The sequence below is a fragment of the Saccopteryx bilineata genome, chromosome 2 (genome assembly GCF_036850765.1).
Source record: "Saccopteryx bilineata isolate mSacBil1 chromosome 2, mSacBil1_pri_phased_curated, whole genome shotgun sequence".
Classification (NCBI taxonomy): Eukaryota; Metazoa; Chordata; class Mammalia; order Chiroptera; family Emballonuridae; genus Saccopteryx; species Saccopteryx bilineata.
In genome coordinates, this window is record NC_089491.1 from 353,044,289 (window position 1) to 353,066,545 (window position 22,257).

At 50.8% G+C, this 22,257-nt stretch overlaps 1 protein-coding gene across 3 annotated transcripts; it reads left to right on the forward strand.

The window, feature by feature from the left end:
* The first annotated feature begins 705 nt into the window (after positions 1-705).
* Positions 706-18,135, forward strand: MRM1 (mitochondrial rRNA methyltransferase 1). Of its 3 annotated transcripts, XM_066262782.1 has the most exons (6): positions 706-1,486; positions 1,678-1,771; positions 4,258-4,390; positions 4,492-4,611; positions 4,815-4,971; positions 16,739-18,135. In XM_066262782.1, the coding sequence occupies exons 1-5, from the start codon at positions 921-923 to the stop codon at positions 4,958-4,960; spliced, it is 1,059 nt and encodes a 352-aa protein (XP_066118879.1). In that variant the 5' UTR covers positions 706-920; the 3' UTR covers positions 4,961-4,971; positions 16,739-18,135. The 3 variants fall into 3 exon arrangements, with proteins under 3 accessions (XP_066118879.1, XP_066118878.1, XP_066118880.1); XM_066262781.1 differs by lacking the exon at positions 16,739-18,135 and having other exon boundaries at positions 4,815-5,517; XM_066262783.1 differs by lacking the exon at positions 16,739-18,135 and having other exon boundaries at positions 706-1,477; positions 4,815-5,517.
* The last annotated feature ends 4,122 nt before the right edge of the window (positions 18,136-22,257 follow it).

The window sequence follows — 22,257 nt, forward strand, 5'->3', positions numbered from 1 at the left end:
GGAGCCTCACTCCTGGAGTGTGGATTACCTTAGGTAGCAGGAGTGGGTTTGGGTTGCGTCTTGAAAATGGGTAGGAGTTTGACAGCCAGAAGAGAAGACAAGATGTGCAAGGCTCAAAGGCCCGAAAGAGCATGAAGTGTGGGAACAGCACTGAACTTAGTGCAGGAGTGAGATGGGGCTGAAAGGCCTGGATCCCTGGAGGTCAGAGCAAGGAATCTGGCCATTACTTGTGGGTCAAGGGCATCAGTTGGCTTGTCAGCAGCTGCAGGACAGACACAGAGCTGTCACTTAGAGAATCAGCCGCCACAGGATAGGAAGTTATTTCTGGCCTGCTAACTGGTGCTCAGGATTTGACAAGGCAATGCAAATGCAGAGGAGAGGAGGGGCTGGATGCAGGAGAGAGAAGCTTCTGAGGAAAATTACCAGTATCCATGGGGAGGGAAGCACCAAGACTGACCTTGTTGAACACATCCCTTAAAGTGTTTTTGCTAGTGCCTGTGTGAATGTGACCCTCCAGCCTCCTGGGTCCTCGAAGTACGCAGAATGAAGCCTGTAGCAGGGTTGGCTCGTGGTGATCGCCGCCTTTGACCGGCCGCCAGGCGGTGGAGGTCGCTGCTTAGCTAGTCCTGCAGGCGGCGCTGTAGGGACGGCCTGGCGGTTGAGCATGCGCAGTGCGCCGCCGGACAGGGGGCGGGGTTGCAGGAACCCGGAAGCGGGGCGGCCCACGTGAGGGTATAGAACGGGGTTGTTCGGACTTTGGCTCTGATTTTAGGCACTCTTCGAGCTGGGAATCTGGGCTGATCGTTTCTCTGTCTGAGGGGGGTCTGCAGCCATGGGGTCCCCTTAACCTGTGTTCGGGGCCTGACAGTGGGCCCCGTCTGGAGTGATAGCTCCTGAGGACGCAATAGGGGACATCGACCATGGCTCTGCTGTCAGCCCTCGGGGGCGCGACCAGGCGCTGCTTGGTCGCACGTCATTACTCCCAAACAGTATGGTGTAGAGTGCGGCCCGGTGGAGAGGAGCTAAGCCGCCTGTCATTGGATGACCTGGGGTCTACCCGGCGGTCCGCCAAGGGACTGGAACTTCTGTTTGGCCTGTCCCCGTGTCTTCTAGCTCTGCGCGCTGCCCGCCGCCGCGTGGCCCGGCTCCTGCTCCAGGCCGGTAGGTCCGGCGTGCGAGGAGAGCGGGCCGAGCTGCTCCGCTTGGCAGAAAAGCGGGACATTCCAGTTCTGCGGCCCAGACGGCAGAAGCTGGACGCCCTGTGCAGCTACCAGGTCCACCAGGGCGTCTGCATGGAGGTGAGCCCGATGCGGCCCCGGCCCTGGACTGAGGCTGAGGAGTTGAAGCCAGGAGATGATGACCCCCAGCAGCTGTGGCTTGTCCTCGAGGGGCTCCAGGATCCCCGAAATCTTGGGGCCGTGCTGCGCTCCGCTCACTTCCTCGGAGTGGATAAGGTCATCACCAGCCGGAGAAACAGGCACGGAAGGTCCTTATTCCCCATGTGCCTCACTTTCAAGGATCAGCCAAGTTCCTATGCACCTTGACCCTTTGGTGATCCCTCAGTTAGGCCTCCCTGTCGTCAGAATTCTCATCCTTGACCCTTGGGAGTCCTGGGGAGGGGAGGGCACCGGGTTTAAGATTTCATGGCCTTATACGGGGCATGGGGTAACTTTGCAGCTGCCCGCTCACTCCGGTAGTCAGCAAGGCCAGCGCGGGGGCTATGGAGGTGATGGACGTGTTCTTCACTGATGACCTGGACGGTTTTTTACAGGTAAAGGTCCTGGGGGTTGGGAGTGGGGCAGCGTAAAGGAGTAGAAATGAGCCAAGCTTATCCTCTCAGGACGCTTAGCCAGCAACTGATGGAAAAGGGGAGAAAAGAGCATGTCGGCATCACTTCCTATGTCTCCCTAAATCCCTTTAGGAAGCGGGAAGGGTCCCAGGATCCCAGAGCTTTTAAACCCACAAGTGGGGCAGAATCTGAAGTTAGACGTATTGCACCATTTCCTTTACTGCCCCCCCTCCCCAGCCATACCTCTTTGCAGGTATTGCAAGTCTCCGACAGTGTTTCATTACCTACTAAATAGGTCTTGAATAAATGTTCAGCTAGGAGGAGCTGGTGGATAGGTGTTCTGGCTTCCTCCAGTAGGGGCACAGCTTGAAGGGCTCTTTGACCAAGGACTAGTCTATGCCTTTCACCTCTTCCCTCTCATGCACACAAAACAAAAACTCCCCTCTCCACCAAAACAAATTTGGGGAGGCAAACCTAAGTAAAGAAACCCCTCTTCTGTGCTTCTCTTGCAGGGCACAAGAGGGCAGTATTGCCCTGCATTTGGCAGCTCCCCAATCATCTCCCAGGTTTCCCATGTCTCAGTCCTTGGATCTCTTTTTATTCTTTTTTTGGTTTCAAACACTCTGTGGCTTGAAGTAGCATCTATATTTGAATGTCTCCCAAATGTGTATCCTGGCCTGGATCTTGCTCCTAAACCCCAGATTCATGTATCTGCTTCCCTGCTCAACAGCTTTTAAAAAACAGCAACACACTGCCTGGCCAGGCGGTGGCGCAGTGGATAGAGTGTCGGACTGGGATGCAGAGGACCCAGGTTCGAGACCCCAAGGTCACCAGCTTGAGCGCAGGCTCATCTGGTTTGAGCAAAGCTCACCAGCTTGGACCCAAGGTCGCTGGCTTGAGCAAGGGGTTACTCGGTTTGCTGAGGCTCACGGTCAAGGCACATATGAGAAAGTAATCAATGAATAACTAAGGTGTCGCAGTGAAAAACTGATGATTGATGCTTCTCATCTCTCTCCATTCTTGTCTGTCCCTATCTATCCCTCTCTCTGACTCTGTCTCTGTCTCTGTAAAAAAAAACACAACAGCAACACTGGTGTCAAAAAAGATAAATTGTAGTTCATGGGATTTTACAATGCTTTTCAGTGTCTTCAACCTAGAGTGATTCCAATATGAATAAATAAAGCACATCAAAGGGGTTAAAAAAAATTAAAGCTTGGCCCTGGCTGGTTGCTCAAGGGTAGAGCATCGGCCTGGTATGTGGAAGTCCTGGGTTCAATTACCTGTCAGGGCACACAGAAGAAGTGACTACCTGCTTCTCCACTCCTCCCCCTCCTCCTCCCCTTCTATTTCTCTCTCTTTCCCTCCCTCTCTTGTCCCCTTCTGCAGCCATGGCTCAAATGAGCAGGTTGGCCCCAGGTGCTAAAAATGGCTCCATGGCCTTGCCTCAGGTGCTAGAAATAGCTTGGTTGCTGAGCAATAGAGCAGTGGCACCAGATGGGCAGAGCATCAGCCCCAGACGGGGATTGCTACGTGGATCCTGGTTGGGGCTCATGTGGGAGCCTGTCTTTCTGACTTCCTGCCTCTTACTTGGTTTAAAAAAATAATTGCTCTCTTTTGCTATCTAAGAATCATTTCAAACAATGTTTCCATAGCCGAGCACCTGTTCCTGCTGCAGACCCAGCTCAATGAATGGCAACTCCATCCTTTCAGTGAGTTAGGCCAGAAACCTTGGCATCATCCTTGAATCTTCCTGGTGTCACACCCCTTCCCATTTTTCAGTGCATCATTTTGGCTTTACCATCAAGTTATTTTCATACTCTCACAATTCATTTCTTGCTATCTCTACTGCTACCACTCTGGTCCAAGCCACCATCATCTCTTGCCTGTATTATTGTGGAAACCTCCTGGTCTTGCTTCTGCTATCGGCCCTCACACAGCAGGCAGAAAGATCCTGTTGCAACATAAGTCAGACTGTGTTGCTTTTCTGCTCAGAACTTTTCAAAGCCTTTGCATTTCTCAAGAGAATAAAGTCCTTCCAGGCCTTTGAGGTTTTACCTATGTGGCCCTTTGTTCCCTCTCCTGTCTCAGTGGCTCCCTTTCCACTGGCCACCTTGCTGTTCTAGTGTTCCTCACACATACCACCAGGTAAGCAGCCATCTCTCAGCCTTTGCACTTTACTGATCCCAGCCTAGAATATTCTGCCCTCAGATGTCTTCGCATCTCCTTCAGGTCTACACTCAAAAGTCACTTGAGTGAGGCCCTCCCAGACCACCATCTATGAAGCTGGGATTTTGACCTTTTTTTTGTTCATTGCCCTAATGCCAGTGCCTAGAGCAGAGCCTGCCCATTCTAGGTGCTTAATAACTATTGACTGGCTTAGCAAGGGTATATTGGCAAGGTTGGGTTCTTCCTCGGCTAGGACTCTGATGGTTTGGTGAACTAGAATACGATTTTTTCCTTCCCCTCAGGCGAAAGCCCGGCAGGGCTGGCTTGTGGCTGGCACAGTGGGCTGCCTCGGGCCTGAGACTTCCCGATCTTCTGGGATCCCCGTCACTAGTTGCTTGGAGTTCCTCTGGGACCGACCTACTCTCCTAGTGCTGGGTAGGTAGATGTTCCTGGTTTTCCATGCTCGGATGTGTACTTCCTGAGCTCCTGCATATCTGGCTGTGGCATTCCTAATCCTCTGTGCCCATACCCTGCAGGGAATGAAGGTTCTGGCCTGTCCCCTGAGGCGCAGGCCTCCTGCCAGCTTCTCCTCACCATCCTGCCCGGCCGGCAGCTGCCTCCTGGGCTGGAGTCCTTGAATGTCTCCGTGGCTGCAGGTGAGTCTACTGTCCCCTTTCTTCTAGCCCTCTGATCAAACAGGTGTAGCTATTTCATCCTAAACAAGCTTCTCAATCATTCTGTGTCTCCATTGCTTTCTGTGCTAAATATGGAAACTATCCTTTTGAGGATGAAATGAGGGAATGCCCTGGCACATGGTCCTTCTCAGTTCTCTTTCCCATGTCATTCTGTCTGTCTGCAGGAATTCTTCTTCACTCCATTTGCAGCCAGAGGAAGGGCTTCTCTGAAGAGGGGAAGAGAGGGCAACTTCTCCAAGACACTCGAGAACCCTCAGCCATAGCTGAAGGGTCCACAGTGGCTCAGCCTCCAGGACTGTCCTCAGGATGAGAAAAAGAGAGGCAAGACTGGGGCTGACGGGGTTGTTCATGTGTGTGTGCTGAAGAGCAGGGATGGGTTACCCATACATCCACATGTTCAAATGAGCCAGAACCTCTTGCCTGAGTGTGCAGCCTGGATCTGTTTATTAATCACTGTCTCGGGAAGCAGGGGGCTTTCTGCTGGAGATCAGAGGAAGTTCAGTTTCCTGTGTTGCGTTTGGACTTGTCATTGGAGACAGTAGTTTGTTAATTTCTAGGATGTGCTAGTTCAGAGGGTCTGTTTCCTCCCAGGTCCTGCCTAGACATCAAGCGGAAGTCTGAACATCAGAAGGGAATTGAGGAGCTCAGTCCAGGGATCATATTTCTTTTGAGCTAGTGTGAGAACATAGAGGGAGATCTGGGGCTCTTGTGCGCCAGACAGGTGCAAATCTGGGCTCAAATCCTGCCTTATGGTGGGGCCTTGAGTGGCTTCACCTTTAAGTGCCTCAGGGTCCTTGTTGGTACCTCCCTCTCAGGGCTGTTGTGAGGCTCAAATAAAACATTACTTGGTGTCCAGCAGGCATTCAACCAGTGGGCTGTTCTGTTTGGTTTCTCCATTAGGTGGCAGCCTCGCTCTTTGGTCCACAGTCTCTCTAGGAAGCTCTCACAGCCACCTGGGGAGATTCCTGGCTGTGGCCCCCAAGAGGCAAGGGAGAGATTAGGAAACACCTCCCACCCCACTGGTCCTTCAGCCCCCCTGACTGGTGAGTTATCCGTCAGTCCACATGGAAGGAACCAGTCAAACTTGGCCTTAAGTTCAGGGAGGTGATGAGGACAGGATTGCTGGTTATTGTATCATCTGGACCAGGGGTCCCCAAACTTTTTACACAGGGGGCCAGTTCACTGTCCCTCAGACCATTGGAGGGCCGGACTATAAAAAAAACTATGAACAAATCCCTATGCACACTGCACATATCTTATTTTAAAGTAAAAAAACAAAACGGAAACAAATACAATATTTAAAATAAAGAACAAGTAAATTTAAATCAACAAACTGACCAGTATTTCAATGGGAACTATGCTCCTCTCACTGACCACCAATGAAAGAGGTGCCCCTTCTGGAAGTGCGGCGGGGGCCAGATAAATGGCCTCAGGGGGCCGCATGCAGCCCGTGAGCCGTAGTTTGGGGACCCCTGATCTGGACCAATTTGGTACTCCTCCCTGAGGGTCCCACAAATGGAATAGAGGCCCCCCAGTGTAAGTAGTTTAGAGAAGTCTGGGCTACACATTGGAACCACCTGCAAGCTTTAATAGCTGACACTGGGATCTGCCCCCAAAGTCTGATGTTATTGGCCAGGGTACAGCCTGGGCATCATGATTTGTGAAATGCCCCATTCCCACCCTGTCATGGGTCCGATGTACAGCCCAGACTGCGAACCACTGGAGAAAGGTTTATCAGTTTCAGAGCTACTGACATTGGGCCATAATTCTCTGTTGTGGGGGCTGTCCTGTGCATTGTAGGATGTTTAGCAGCATACCTCTCTCTTCCAGATGCCATAGCACCCGTTTTGCTTCAGTTGTGACAATTAAAACCTCTCTAGACATTGCCAAATGCCTCTGGGGCAATAGACACCCCTAGTTGAGAACCATTGCTCTGCTTGGTGGATCTGGAGGACATCAATCCTAAATTCGAATCCTGATTGCTGTATGGCCTTGGGTGAGTTCCTTACCCTCTGAGTTTCAGTGCCCTCAGTGAAGGGGACAATCCCGCCCTTCTGGGTTGCTGGGAGGATACAGAGATCAGTAGGAACTCGGTGTCTCAGCAGAGAGTACCGCCCTTTCTCTCTGGACTGGCTTTACCTTGGAATCCTAATGGTGATGCCAATTTAGAAAGACATTTGACTTTGTCTAAAAAGGGCCTAAGATTGCTTTAAAGTAAAGTTTATCCTCTCACGAAAGGAAGAGCCCCCTTCATAAATTCCATAGATCACCACCTCCTGGCCCCCCTTGAACTGTCTGGCCCCAGCTGGGACGCAGGCTCTGACCTCCGCTGGCACTACTACCCTGCTTGCCCCATCCCTGCCACGCTCTTGGCCAAGAGCTTCGTGTGGTTTTGAACCTTGGCTGCATCCTAGAATTATGGGGTCAAGGAGGGGGATAGCCTTTAATAGTCCAGGTGCCCTGAGGTACCAGATACTGAAATCCAAATCTCTGGGGAAGGAGCCCAGCACGGATGTTTCTTACAGGTCCCCAGTTGACACCAGGGTGCTGCCAGGTTCGAGAATCCCTGACCCTCCAGCCGCCCACTCATGTCTGAGAACACTCTTCCAGATCACTCACACCCATGCTTTCACGTGTGTGTCTGAATGCATGTGCCAAGCAACCTTTCGTCTGTCCCCAAGGTTCTTGAGAAGATGCTGATTGCAGCCCAGGCTCCATGGCTTCCTGCCCAGAGCATCTCAGTCTCCACACCTGAAGACTGGGGCAGGCCATGGACACTTGCTTTAGCTGTCCCTCCCCAACAGACAAGTGGTAAAATAAGATGAGAGCACAGCAGTAAAAAGTGTTTTGTAAACTAAAGAACTGTGCACCCACACAATAACACACTTGCTGTGATGGTTCAGCATATGTGTCAACTTGACTGGGCCATGGTGCCCCAATATTTACTTGGTCAGACATTCTGGGTGTGTCTGTGAGGGTGATTTTGGGGTGAGATTAATATTTAAACTGGTAGATTGAGTAAAGCAGATTGCCCTCTCTAATGTGGGTGGGCCTCATTCATTCAGTCGGAGGCTTAAATAGAATGAAAAGCCTGACCCCTCCCATGAGTAAGAGAATTCTTCCTGTCTTTTGGAACTGAAACAAGGGCTCTTTGGGTCTCGAGCCTGCTGGCATTCAGATGGCAATGACATCATGGGTCTCCAGCACGCAGACTCACCCTGCAGAACTTGGGCGCCAGCCTCCATAATTACATGAGCCAATTCTTTATAATAAATAAGTAGGTGACGATGTGTCTGTGTGTGTCTACTATAGGTTCTGTTTCTAGAACCCAGACCAACAGACTTGATGAAAATAAACTCAGGTGTCCTGGAGTTCCTTCCATGTAGGGGCACAAAATCAACCTTGACTCCCTAGGACCAAACCCAGCATGTAATCTAGAAGTTGGGTTTGGGTTATTTGAGGTCTAGAGCCCTCTCTCCTGCCCATGGACTCCTCGGTATCCTCCTCTCTGGACACCTATCTGACCTGCTTTGGCATGCTAGTCATCAGTTTTCTGTGTCCCTATGGTCGGAGCCATCTAGATGGGTCACGCTCCTGGGCAAACCGCCCCACACAGGGGCTGCTTCTTGCTTTAATTACCTGCCCTGCACACATGTATGTAGTTCTGTCATGCAAACCAGGCATTCTCAAGACAAAGAGCACCTGAGGCCCTAAGACCAACGATGGGGTCTGGTTCTCCTTGGAGTGGCACCTGGTGCCTGACACACAGACACTTCACCAAGTGTGGTTTAAGTACACTAGAATTCCAGTGGCTGGGACTGAGGTCTGAGGACCTGGGTGGGGGTCCGTCCCCTGCAGGGCAGGGTGGGGATGAAGCCGAGAGGAGGAAACGGTGTGGGTGAAGAGCATGACCCTGGCAGGTAAGCAGTTTGCTTTGAGTTCCAGCTCTGTGCCTTGCTGATGGTGAGTGTGAAGGTGTCCCTTAACTTTTCCAAGCCTTATTTTCCTCGTTTATAAAGTGGGGATAACCACAGTGTCCACTTTCGAGGGTCATGGTGATGATTGAGATCATGCATGTGAAGCCCTCAATTGATGCCCGGAGGGTGGCAGCTGTCTTCACAGCACCCAGGGCACCAGGCTCTGCTCTCCTACCAACCTGCTCTCAATCTCCCCATAGGCTCTAGGGCAACTTTCAGCTGCAACACACAATGATTTACCCCTGAGAACCGCTGGAGAGAATGGGGGACCAGAGGAGGCAGAAATGATATTTGCAGGCTCCTCCTTTGTCGGCCCCACAGCCACGCGGGGAAGGGTCTCAGAGCAGTGGGCTGACCTGGTATTCCAGAGCAGCTGAATTGCAGCCAACACCCCTGCTTCCCTCCAGGGCTCATTTTTTGTTTGTTTGTTTGTGTTTTGTTTGTTTTTGGCAGAAGGCTAAATTGTCAGCTTCTACCCCCAGGCTGGGGTCCTAAACTAGACACCTTCTCCCACTCCTGCAGGGCCAAATGCCAGGGGGGCCTCACAGTTTGTAAATGAAATCAACCTTGAGGTCTCAATCTTCCACAGGTGCAATTAGCATGCCCATCTGCTAATCCCTGATTAATGATGTTTACAAACATAGGGCTCCACTCTGGAGCTGCTCAGCCCCTCCCTCCCAGGCCAGGCGTCTGGGGTCTTCCAAGCACCCTTCACACAAACTACTTCAGCCCTCCCCAGCCATCACCCCTCTTTATCCCCTTCCCAGGCAGTAGGCAGAGCTGGTAGTCCCTCCTTTTAGCTCTCTTCCCCACTCTTATTGCACACACGTGTGGAAGGGAAATGCCGAGAGCACACAGGGAGACTGAGGCTGGTGGTAGGGCTAGGACCCTGCCCTTTTTCCCAGGACACATGGTGGCTGGGCGTGCTTCCTTTATCCACCGTGCCAGCTGCAGTCCGGGTGACACACACATAAGCTTCCCTTCGTGGAGATGTGGGCCACCCCTAGTGCCCCAAGGTTGGGCTCCCAGACCTGATTCCGGATGGGACTATTTCCACCCCACCCACTTTCCTGCTGAGGACCTCCGGGGGGTCTGTGTCAGAGGCCCAGTAGCAAAAGCATTAAGAACACAGACTAATGAGTTGTACAGTCCCAGATCCAAATGTTGGCTTTACCTCAGGCCAGTCACTTAACCTGATTGAGCCTCAGTTTCTTCATCTGTAAAGTGGAGATAAAGAGGATTTAGCACAATGTCTGGACATAGTTGGTACTCAGTAAATGTGAGTTTTTTATTGCTATGAAAATGATGGTGATGATAAGGATGAAGAAAGGCATCTGAAGCTACAAAGATGCCCAAGGATTCCCCTCCTCTTCGCAACCCCCTCTCTGGGGAGGAGGGCAGATCCCAGCTCATTACTGGTGGGGGATGGGGTGAAGGTGTCAGATTGGAATCACTCCTGGGTCTGTTTGCAGCTTCCCTGTTTCATTAACACCTCCCTGGTGGTCTCCAGCTCATCCTGCTGGGGGAGGTGCTCCAGAAAGTTCTCACTGTCTCCATTCAGCCCAGAGCTCAATGCTCCTAGATTTGTGCTCAGAATGCCCAAACAGAGGGTTTTTATGTGGGGAGAAGTGGCCACTGGCCAGGAGGATGTCACTGTTCCTTCTGCCCAGGGTCCTGGAGGCCTGGTCAGGTGGCATAGCACCTGGGACTACCCCGTGCTTTATCCTCCCACATCAACTTCTCATCTAGAAGTTCTAGTCCCCCCATCCCCACTGCTTCCTAGCCTGGCCACCTCTTCCTTTCAAACTGGCACGGATGGCATGGTCTTGGGTTCTAATCCTGACCCAGTTCTTCCTAGCTGGATGACCTAAGGCAAGTCGCTTATCTTCTAGGACAGTGGTCCCAACCCCCAGACCAGTACCCGTCCGTGGGCCATTTGGTGCCAGTCAGCAGAGAAAGAATAAATAACTTACATTATTTCCGTTTTATTTATATTTAAGTCTGAACGATGTTTTATTTTTAAAAAATGACCAGATTCCCTCTGTTACATCGTCTAAGACTTACTCTTGACGCTTGTCTCTGTCACGTGATACATTTATCCATCCCACCCTAAAGACCAGTTTGTGAAAATATTTTCTGACATTAAACCGGTCCGTGGCCCAAAAAAGGTTGGGGACCACTGTTCTAGGATATTCAGAGGCCTCTTCTGTGAATGGGGACCCAAAGCTAAGCGGCATAGCACAGTGCCTGGTAAATTGTAAACTCCACAGCAGCCGCTGTTGTTGGTTTACAGACACAGCTGTTCTCAGAATTACCTTTAAATCGCAGAACCCAGTTTAACCAACTGGGGTGGGGGAGGAGGGCCAGAGGTCCAGGACCATCCGCATGTTCAGAGACGCAGGAAGGGATATGAACTTTGCCCCATTAATTGTCCCAGTTTCTTCCCCAGTCTGGGAAAAGGAGAGGGGGTGGTCCTTGAATTAGGACCAGGAGGTTGACACTGTGGGCTCTGAGAAAGCTGCTTCTACATAGGTTCCTCCACTGCACTCCTAGAAGGATTCGTATGCAAATGCCTTGTCTCTGTCACAGTATTCTATTTCAGAGGCTGTCCTTCACCAGCTGCCCTGGGGCAGGGAGGGGGGGCTGGGCCCAGGCCCCTTCCACCCCAACCTCATTCAGCAGGCTGAACTTGGCCATTTCTTTCTCACTCCACCTCAGCACCCTTCTCTTCCTCAGCCTCCAGGCTTTTTTTTTTTTTTTTTTGCAGGAGTTTGTGCATACCAGAAGGGAGATACTATGAAAAGTGGCATCTTCTATGGTTTATCTGCAACTCAAAAAAATATCAGTGGGCCGAACAGTTTCCTTTAGAAAGAAGAAACCATGGCAGAACTCAGCAGATGAGGGAGGCTGTCAGATGGTGGGGCTGGGTCTCATCTTATCATACAAGTAGCTGTCCTGGCCCCCTAGCCTCCTATAACTTCCATTTGGCCCCCACAGGTCTCTGCCGACATGTAAGCCCCATCCCCCTCTTTTGGACAATCAGGGTGTGAATTAGCTTGACTCCTTCTATATAGTCAGGTCCCAGCACAGGGCTAGGCACATCCTGAGTGTTTGTTTAAAAAGGATGAATGCACAGTGCAGCAAATGGGTCCTGATTGTCTCCCCTTCTCTTCACTATAGTGGGTTGGAGGGCAAATCTCTCAACACATTTCCAGCTGGCCCCTCTGTTGGGCAGATAAAATATATTATGCTCACTTTGTTAAAGATGGCATTGCCCAGGTGAAATTAATGTGTGTCTCTGTGGGCAGGCAGGATCGTTGTAGCCTGGGGCTTGGTTTTGGGATTAGGCCTTTCCCACCCTTTTTGATGTGGGGCGGTACAATCCAATCATGCCTCAGAGAAGTGACTTTGTATTAGAGACTTCCCTATTTTGTATATTGGATTAAAGGTTTGGATTTCTACACTATAAAATAGGGGCAGAACAGGAGCTTGCTCTCTTGGTTCCTGGGATGATTAGCATGAGAGAGCAGAGGGAGCAGAGCAGAGAGCAGAAAGAGGCCATGTGGCCAGGAGAAGCAGCCAAGATGGCAGAGTATTGAGTGAGAGGCCAGTTTGTGCAGTTTGATGCTGGAGAAGGAAGGAGATGGGGAACTGAGGAGAATAAGGCTGGTGAGCTAGAAACCTTTGATTCTAGGAAACTCGGATAAGTCAGTGGCTTTGTGAGCACTGAATGTGAGTGGGTTTTGGAGCCCAGTGTATGTTTTTACTTGCCTGCCGGTGCAAGCTAGAATTAAAGAAAATGGCCCACCAGTTTTTGGCTCCATTGTTTCTTTACCGACTGTTCGAATCCAATGCGAACCTGCATGGGCCGGGCAGCTGCTGTGATAGCAGCCCTGGCCCTGGCTGCTGGCTTTACACCCTCCCTTCAGCTTCTGGAGGAGAGGGGACACACATGGTCCCCCAGCCACAGCTGCCCTCCAGTCTCTGAAACAAGGGCACTAAGGGAGGGCTGAAAGGCGGCTCTGTAGAACCCCTCAGCCCTCACTCTGCTGAGGCCCATCTGCACCCAGGCCTTGCACGGATGCCCCTCCTATAGCTGGGGTACTAGCCACAGGCCAGGCACTGCAAGGGGCTGGATCTTGTTTAAATCCAGGCCCTGGGAATGACACACGCACACAATAGTCTCACTGGGATGGGTATGGGACCCAGAAGCTGTGTGCTTGGAGCAGGGTGATGATGATGGTGCTAATGGTGCTAACATTTATTATGTACTTACTATGTGCTGACAGTTGTCTCATTTAATTCTTTTTTTTTTTTTTTTTTTTTTTTACAGAGACAGAGAGAGAGGGATAGACAGGGACAGACAGACAGAACAGGAACGGAGAGAGATGAGAAGCATCAATCATTAGTTTTTCATTGTGTGTTGAAACGTCTTAGTTGTTCATTGATTGCTTTCTCACATGTGCCTTGACCGCGGGCCTTCAGCAGACCGAGTAACCCCTTGCTAGAGCCAGCGACCTTGGGTCCAAGCTGGTGAGCTTTTGCTCAAACTAGATGAGTCTGCGCTCAAGCTGGTGACCTCGGGGTCTCTAACCTGGGCCCTCTGCATCCCAGTCCGACGCTCTATCCACTGCACCACCACCTGGTCAGGCTCATTTAATTCTTTTTTTTTTTTTTTAATATATATATTTTTTATTTCTGAAGCTGGAAACGGGGAGAGACAGACAGACTCCCGCCTGCGCCCGACCGGGATCCACCTGGCACGCCCACCAGGGGCGATGCTCTGCCCACCAGGGGGCGATGCTCTGCCCCTCCAGGGCGTCGCTCTGCCGAGACCAGAGCCACTCTAGCGCCTGGGGCAGAGGCCAAGGAGCCATCCCCAGGGCCCGGGCCATCTTTGCTCCAATGGAGCCTTGGCTGCGGGAGGGGAAGAGAGAGACAGAGAGGAAGGAGGGGGCGGGGATGGAGAAGCAAATGGGCGCTTCTCCTATGTGCCCTGGCCGGGAATCGAACCCGGGTCCCCCGTACGCCAGGCCGATGCTCTACCGCTGAGCCAACCGGCCAGGGCCTCTTCTTTTTTTTTTAAGTAATACAAGTATTTTTTTTTAATTTTTAAATTTTATTTTATTTATTCATTTTTAGAGAGAGGGAGAGAGAGAAAGAAGGGGGGAGGAGCTAGAAGCATCAACTCCCATATGTGCCTTGACCAGGCAAACCCAGGGTTTTGAACCGGTGACCTCAGCATTTCCAGGTCGACGCTTTATCCACTGCGCCACCACAGGTCAGGCCAGGCTCATTTAATTCTTTTTTTTTTTCTTTTTCTGAAGTTGGAAACGGGGAGAGACAGTCAGACAGTCTCCCGCATGCGCCCGACTGGGATCCACCCGGCACACCCACCAAGGGTGATGCTCTGCCCCTCCGGGGCCTCGCTCTGTCACGACCAGAGCCACTCTAGCGCCTGGGGCAGAGGCCAAGGAGCCATCCCCAGTGCCCGGGCCATCTTTGCTCCAATGGAGCCTTGGCTGCGGGAGGGGAAGAGAGAGACAAAGAGGAAGGAGAGGAAGGGGGTGGAGAAGCAAATGGGCGCTTCTCCTATGTGCCCTGGCCGGGAATCGAACCCGGGTCCCCCGCACGCCAGGCTGACGCTCTACTGCTGAGCTAACCGGCCAGGGCCCAGGCTCATTTAATTCTTAAGATGCTTTGGGGTAGGCACTGTCCTTACCTTTGGTTTAGGAATAGGAAACAGGCTCAGAGGGGTTGAGCAACTTGCCCAAGGTTATGCTGTGGCAATCAGGGAGGTGAGAGAGGGGGTGGAGAGCTGGGATTGGAAGAAGGGAACCTCCAGTCCAAGCATCAGCTGGGAGGCCTGCTGCTGAGGAGGCCAAGCTAGATCTGCCTACTGGCGCCCTCCGCCCTCCCCAAGCACTACACCTCCCCCCCCCACTCCTCTCCTAAAGCATCTTGATAAGCTCTCAGGAGGCACCCAGTAGGGGGCACCTCCACCACCTCCACCCTTAGCTGTGGGTGGTATGCCTAGGTGGGGAGGCCCTAAGTGACAACTCAGGGGGCCTGTGGGATGCAGCAGAGGGCCTTGCCTCTCAAAGACACCAGACTTGGTTTAAATCCTGGTCCCACTCCCACATCTAAAGTCTCAGGCCTTGGTCAACTTTCTTAACCTCTGAGTTTAGTTTCTTTTCTGTAAAATGGTGCCCCCCAAAACAAACAAACAAACCCAAAAACAACAACAACAACAAAATGGTGACAAAACCCTCTTTCTCCCAGGGTTGTGCCTGCCTCTTCTTTTTCTCTTCCTCAGGGACTTCCTCTGTGTCCACTGCCTCTTTGCCCTTCCTAGCTCGGGTCTGGTGCTGCCCTCTCCCTCTCCATTCTGTCTCTGTTTTCTGATTGCCTCTGCCCTGTCTGCCGGCCGTGGCCAGGTCACTGGGGCTCCCTGTTGCTGTTCCCTTTCTGGGGCTGTGTCTCCAGACCCTGCTGGCCCCTCTTCTTGTCTCCCCCCAGGGGCTGATCGATGGCAGCCGCTGGTTATCGACTGGGGTGGGCATTCAAGTGTGACTGCCAGAGGCCAATATTGATGGACAGAATTGGTGCCCAGGCTGGATACAGTGGCAGTTGGGGAACCTGGGGCTGGTGGGGAAGTGAGCTTCCCTCTCCCCTGCCAGGAACTGAGAGTGGACCCTCAGATGAAAATGGGGTTGGGTCAGAGAGCCTCTGAGGACAGAAGGCCATGGTTTGCTCATGCAGTCATTTAACAAGTATTTATTGAACAACTACTATAAGCTAGCTGGGGATACAGCATTGAACATGTCAGCAAAAATTAATGTGATAATGCTCACAGTAACTCTGTGTGTTAGACTCTGTCACTACCCTGTTGTAGAGTGGGGGGGACTGAGGCTCGAGGGCGTTTGATCCACGTCTGGCAGGAAGGAAACAGTAGAGCTGGGACCCAGAGCCAATGCTGTCTGACTCCAAAATCACTGCTTTTTCCTTCTCTTTTGGTTGCTATCTTAACCGTTTATAAGTACAGTTCAGTAGTTAAGTATATTTACATTGTTGTGTAACAGATCTGCAGGTCAGTCATTTTACAAAGTGTAAATGCTATTCCCACTAAGCCACAATTCCTGTTCCTCTGCCCACCCCCTGACAACCACCATTCTGTTTTCTGTTTCTACGACTTCGACAACTTTAGATACTCATATGAGTGGAATTATATAGTGTTTGTTTTTTTATGACTGGCATATTTCATTTAGCATAAAGTTTTCAAGGTTCATCCATGTTGTAGCATGTGACAGGATTTCCTTTTTTAAGGCTGAATAATATTCCATTGTATGTATACACCACATTTTGTTTATCTATTTGCTGGTTGATACTTGGGTTGCCTCCATCTCTTGGCTGCTGTAAATAATGATGCAATGGGCCCTGGCTGGTTGGCTCAGTGGATAAAGCGTCATCCCAGCTTGCAGATGCCCCCAGGTTCAATCCCCAGTCAGGGCACACATGAGATGCAACCATCTGCTTCTCTTCCCCTCCCTCTCCCCCTTCTCTCTTTCTTCCTCTCAGCCAGTGGCTCAATTGGTCAGAGGGTTGGCCCCAGGCATTCGGTTGATTCGAGCATCGGCCCCAGACAGATGTTGCTGTGTGGATCTTGGTTGGGATGCATGTAGGAATCTGTCGATCTCCCTTCCTCTCACTTAAAAAAATATAATAATGCTACAGTGAACACGGGTGCACAAATATCTCTAAGATTCTGTTTTCAATTATTTTGGGTATGTACCAAGAGGTGCAATTAGTGGATCATATTTCAATTTTTTGAGGAACTTCCATACTCTTTGGCATAGTGGCTGTACTATCTTACAATCTCAAGAGCAGTGCACAAGGGTCCTAACTTCTCCACATTCTCACCACTTGTGGTTTTCTGTGTGTGTGTGGGTTTTTTGTTGTTTTTGTGTGTGTAACAGAAACAGAGAGATAGAGATGGAGAGAGGGACAGATAGGGACAAACAGACAGGAAGGTAGAGAGATGAGAAGCATCAATTCTTTGTTGCTGCTCCTTAGTTGTTCATTGATTGCTTTCTCATATGTGCTTTGACCAGGAGCCTCCAGCAGAACAAGTGATCCCTTGATCAAGCCAGCGATCTTTGGGCTCAAGTCAGTGACCATGGGGTCATGTCTATGATCCCACACTCAAGCCAGCGACCCTGTGCTCAAGCTGGTGAGCCCTCACTCAAGCCAACAACTTCGGGGTTTCGAACCTGGGTCCTCTGCATCCCAGTCCAATGCTCTATCCACTGCGCCACTACCTGGTCAGGCTGTGTGTATATGTTTTTTAAGGTTTTATTTTTTTTATTTATGAGAGAGCAGAGAGAGAGAGAAGTGGGGAGGAGTAGGAAGCATCAACTTGTAATAGTTGCTTTTTGTATGTGCCTTGACCAGACAAGCCCACCCAGGCTTTTGAACCTGTGACCTCAGCATTCCAGGTCAATGCTTTATCCACTGCGCCACCACATTTCAGACCAATGTTTATTTATTTAATAGTAGCTATCTTATTGAGTGTGAAGTATTACCTCACTGTGGTTTTGATATGCATTTTTTTTGTTATTAGTCACATTGAGCATCTTTTCATATGCTTGTGGGCCATTACATATCATCCTTGGAGAGATGTTTATTCATGTCCTTTGTCCAGTTTTTAATCAAGTTATTTGTTTGTTGTTCTTGTTAAATTGTAGGAATTCTTTTTATATTCTGAATAGTAACCATGTATCATAATGATCTGCAAAAATTTCTCCCTATTTCATAGCCTGCCCTTTCACTCTGTTGATTGTGGCCTCTGCTGCACAGAAGTTTTGAGTTTTGATGCAGTCCCATGTATGGTTTTTTCTTTTGTTGTGGCACTTTTGTTGTCATATCCACGAAATCATTGCCAACCAAGTCCATTCAAAATGATTGCTTTTAACCATTCCTCTCTGCTGTCAACAATTCTGCTGACACTTTTGGGTGAGTAGGAGGGAATGGGGTAGAACAGTTTGCTACAGTTAAGGGAATAAGGAAGCCAGGAGAATAGAAACCTTTTAGATGGTGGTGGTGGTGGTGGTAGTGGGAAGGGTGATGGGGGCAGTGGTCATGGTATTCCAATTATGAAGGCCATTCATGGAGCAGAGCAGTGACCCAGAGGACAGGATTGGGACCAGTGGTAGGCTCAGGATGGCAGATAGCAGCTCATCTAACAGGATTCTAGAAGTTGAATAGGGTATTTTGGATGTAGTGAGCTCCCTGTCACTGGAGAGGTGCAAGCACTCAGAGGACCATTCAGATAGGATGTTGCATAGAAGCTTTAGGCAGAAGATATTAAGTTTGGGTTTATTGACTTGGGATGGTGAACACACAATGCATTGTACACATGATGTATTGTAGAATTATGATCTGAAGCCTGTATAATTTTATTAACCACTGTCATCCCAATAAATTCAATAAAAATTTTTTAAAAGGTTGAGTTTGTGATCTCTGATCCCTTCTATGATTCAGCAAGGAGAGAGGGAGCTCAAAGCTCTAGCCGGGGGTTGGCGTGGGTAGGGTTGCAGCTGACAAATGTCCCCTCCTCTATGCTTGGGGAAGTTTTGTGATTTGGGGTTGAGCCATGGAGGAGATTCCCTGAGTTCCTGTCATCCTGGAACCTGAACAAAAGCTCTGACCCAGGTGGCTGGGCTGGAAGAGGGTATAGGGCCAGTGGCCCTGGCCATGCAGATTCAGGTTCTCACTGGACTCGGGCAGACAGGAAAGGAACTGTGGAGCCAGAAAATGGTGGGCCATTCCGTTTATTCAATTCTCTTAATGGCGGACGAGCAAACAGGCAAGGAAGACCGCTTCCCTCGCTCTCCCCGGACTCACCTGGACTCACAGCACCCCAAGCAAAACAGCACCCCCAGCCAAACAGGCCGGGCCAAAATCAGGGCTCCCAAGCCTCTCAGCACTCTTCAGCAAAACAGGCCTGGCAGAAATACCCTTTCTCTAGCAAACAATAACAAGCACTCACCCCTCCCCAGGGAGGCAGACCATCCACAATTTGCAATCTGCTGCCCTGAGCGCAAGTACCTGCAGCCTTCCATAGACTATACCAGGGGTCCCCAAACATTTTACACAGGGGGCCAGTTCACTGTCCTTCAGACCATTGGAGGGCTGGACTATAAAAAAAACTATGAACAAATCCCTATGCACACTGCACATATCTTATTTTAAAGTAAAGAAACAAAATGGGAACTAATACAATATTCAAAATAAAGAACAAGTAAATTTAAATCAACAAACTGACCAGTATTTCAATGGGAACTATGGGCCTGCTTTTGGCTAATGAGATGGTCAATGTGCTCCTCTCCCTGACCACCAATGAAAGAGGTGTCCCTTCCGGAATTGTGGCGGGGGCCGCATGCAGCCCGCGGGCCATAGTTTGGGGACCCCTGGACTATACACATGGTGCTGCCCCAATACAAGTGAGCAAACCTAAAAAACACTTGCAACAAACTTGTTTTTCCAACAGGGGGAGAGAAATTAAGGTGTGGCTCCTCAGCCTGGCAGACCTTGGTTCACTTGCTGTTGCAGACACAGGCTGGCTGGTGGGGCTGGCTGGGTTTGGGCAGTTTCTTTAATTTCTCTGATACTCATTTTCCTCCTCTGAGCAAGGAGCTGTTTTCTGTCTTGCAGGAGCCTGGAGCCTGGCAGTGATCAGAGTTAGCTCACTAATTGCCTCTCACCACTCTCCGAAGCCCATGATCCTGAGTGGCCTGCACACCCCCTACCCTCCAGTGACCACTTCCTACTACTCTTGGCCCCAGCCAGCCCCTCTGACCTGGGTGGACCTCAGACTCTATACCTTCTGAGGGCTGGGAGTCCAGACTATGGCAGACACCCAAGCTGGCCCAGGGGCCCTCTCTGGGCCTGGCAGGTGGGGCTGGATGGCAGCCTGATATACTGCCTGTGAGTTCTTTGTCTCTGCCTGGAGCTTCCTCCCTCCTGATTGCCCAGTTTCTCCCGGCCCTGCAACCTGTGGCCAGGCACATCTCCTTGTCCATTTTGCCCAAAGACTCCTATATAACTCCCAGCTCAGCCCATCATGGAGAAAAATCCAATCTCATTAAATGTCATTGATTTTCCTCCAAACTTGTTGTGAGTACACGTTGGGCAAACAAATGTGTTACAGGTGTGTTAGGCTTGCTCGCTTGTACTTTGCCTGATTGGTGCATGAGCACGGGCAGCACCATGTGTGTATAGTCTATGGAAGGCTGCAGGTGCTTGCCCTCAGGGTGGCAGACTGTAAATTGTGGATTGCCTCCTGCCATTGGGAGGAGCCATTGTTTGGTATTGTTTGACAGAGAAGGGTTTTTTCCCCCAGTCTATTTTTTGGGGGAGCCCTGGAAGAGAGAGAGAGAAAAGAAAGAGAGAGAGGCGGTCTTCCTTGCCTGCTTGTTCGTCTGCGGTTGTGAGACTCTAATAAACTGAATGGCCCACCATCCTCTGGCTCCACAATTCCTTTACTGTCTGCCCGAATTCAATGCGAATTGGCATGCCCACGGCAACCGGCTTTACCGGCCCCTCGGTATTACTGCCGGTTTCCAACTCCAGTTCCTCAGCCACCACCAGAGCTTCGCCAGGGAAAAAGCAGGACGCTAGGCTAACAGAGTGGAGGGGGCTGGGGGAGCTTGACTGCTGGAGTCCTTAGCCTGCTCTGCCCTTCAGCGTGGCAGGACTCTGGATATGCCACTGATTTCTGGGGACCAAGCGTTTCCCTGTTGTTGGGCAAATGAGTATGTTAGGCTTGCTGCTTGTACTTTACCTGATTGGTGCATAAGCACCGGGCAGTACTACCCGTGTATAGTTTCTGTGGGGCTGCAGGTGCTTGCCCTCAGGGCAGCAGAGTGTAGATTGCGGATTGCCTCCCACCACTGGGAGGGGCCATGTTTTGCTATTGTTTGCCAGAGGAGGGGTACCCCCCTTCGCCTGTTTGCTCTGTTTGCTCAGTAGCCCAGAGAGAGAGAGAGAAGCTGTTTTTCCTTGCCTGCTTGTTTGTCTGCAGTTGGGAGACTCTAATAAAGGGAATGGCCCACCATGTACCGGCTCTACAGGTCCCTTACCATCCGCCCGAATCCAGTGTGAATCTGCATGACCACAACCACTGGCCTTACACCTATCTTGCAGTGCCCCTCCTACAGGCCTAGGGCAGAGGGGCATGTGTTTCTGTGTGTTCATGTCTTTGTGCGTCAGTATCTGATTGCGTGTGTCTGCATGTCCATCGGTGTCAGTGGTATGTCTCTGTGCACCTGAGTCTGTCTCTGTATATGTGTGCGTGTCTAAGTGTGTGTGAATGTGTGTGCCTGCATGAATGCAGTGCAGGGTGGGGGGGAGGGGCTTAGCTTGTAGTTGAACTCTTGAAAGGGCTTGATTTGGGATAACCCCAAGATATGGTTCCTTTCCAAAGGGCCAGTAGCAGGTAGGACTCTGGAGGAGCAGGCTTCTCTGCCCTCTCCTGTCTGCCCCTGCCACCCCTCTGTCATCTTGAAAGTGGACACCTTGTTAACTTTGTTGGGCGGTTAGATTTGGGGTTTTGGGGGGGCTTGTGGAAGATTCACACCCTGATGTTGGGATGGGGGGCATGAACTAAGAGCTCCAGGTGGCTATGTTTAGGGTTGAATGGACATAGCTTCATCTGTGAGTCTGGAGAGAGAGGATTGGGAGAGGGTGTGGCATGGAGGGCGGTCTGTCTGCCTGGGATACGTTCCTAGTGTAATGTCAAACATCGAGATCAGCCTTAATGGGGAGAAAAGTCACAAACACAGGCCCTTTGGCCTTTGGGGGGTGAAGTGGCTTGCGGCCTGGCTGTAGGCCAGGACACTTGCCTCTAGCCCACCTTCCAGGACTGGAGGGCAGCTCTGGTGCTGGACTGGGTCTCTAAGCCCTGGGACACAGCCGAGATGCCCCAGAGAGCAACCTTGATGGTGCCTCCTACAAATCTGGGAGTGGGATGGTCTCTAGGCAGGTGGGCTCAATGCAGCCTGGCCTGCGACCCCCACCCCCACCCTGCACAGACCTGTTCTCCCCATGGCCTCTGCTAGGGAGCTGGGAGCAGCTCTCTGGGTTCCAGGGACAGGGCAGATTTATGGCACTGGGAGAAATATTTAGGCCTGAGACAGTTTGGTTGTGTTAATTATGGAAATCTAAAGATAATCTATATTTAATGCAGAATTTTGTCAAATTTGCTAAAGAATTAGGGGAGCGTGTGCAAACAGTGACACTTCAATGAAGAACAAGGTGCAATTAAACTCTGAAATTTACAGTGGAATAATTGGAGAGCATGACAAATATAGTTATCAGTGGCAACTAATTAGGGGTCTGCTCGAGGTTTCTGGGCTTGATTAATCTTGCCTGGATGCTAATAAGTTATGCTGAGCAGCTGATAGCATTCATCCCCTCCTTCTTTCCACCATTCTCCAGAGTACTTGGGGGTTAGGACACGACCCATTCAGTCCATCGCTCTGTGCAGCCTGGTCTGAAGGGGAATAGGGGAACCCCAGCTCCTATGCTGAGACCCTCCCCAACTAAAGACGCACGAACACTTTGAGCCGCC

Bases quoted from the DNA above. Each gene is read 5' to 3' on its own strand.
- MRM1 (XM_066262782.1), top strand. From the start codon at position 921: ATGGCTCTGCTGTCAGCCCTCGGGGGCGCGACCAGGCGCTGCTTGGTC. The intron at 1,772-4,257 runs GTAAAGGTCCTG...CCTTCCCCTCAG, and splicing joins ACCTGGACGGTTTTTTACAG to GCGAAAGCCCGGCAGGGCTG. The intron at 4,612-4,814 runs GTGAGTCTACTG...GTCTGTCTGCAG, and splicing joins GAATGTCTCCGTGGCTGCAG to GAATTCTTCTTCACTCCATT.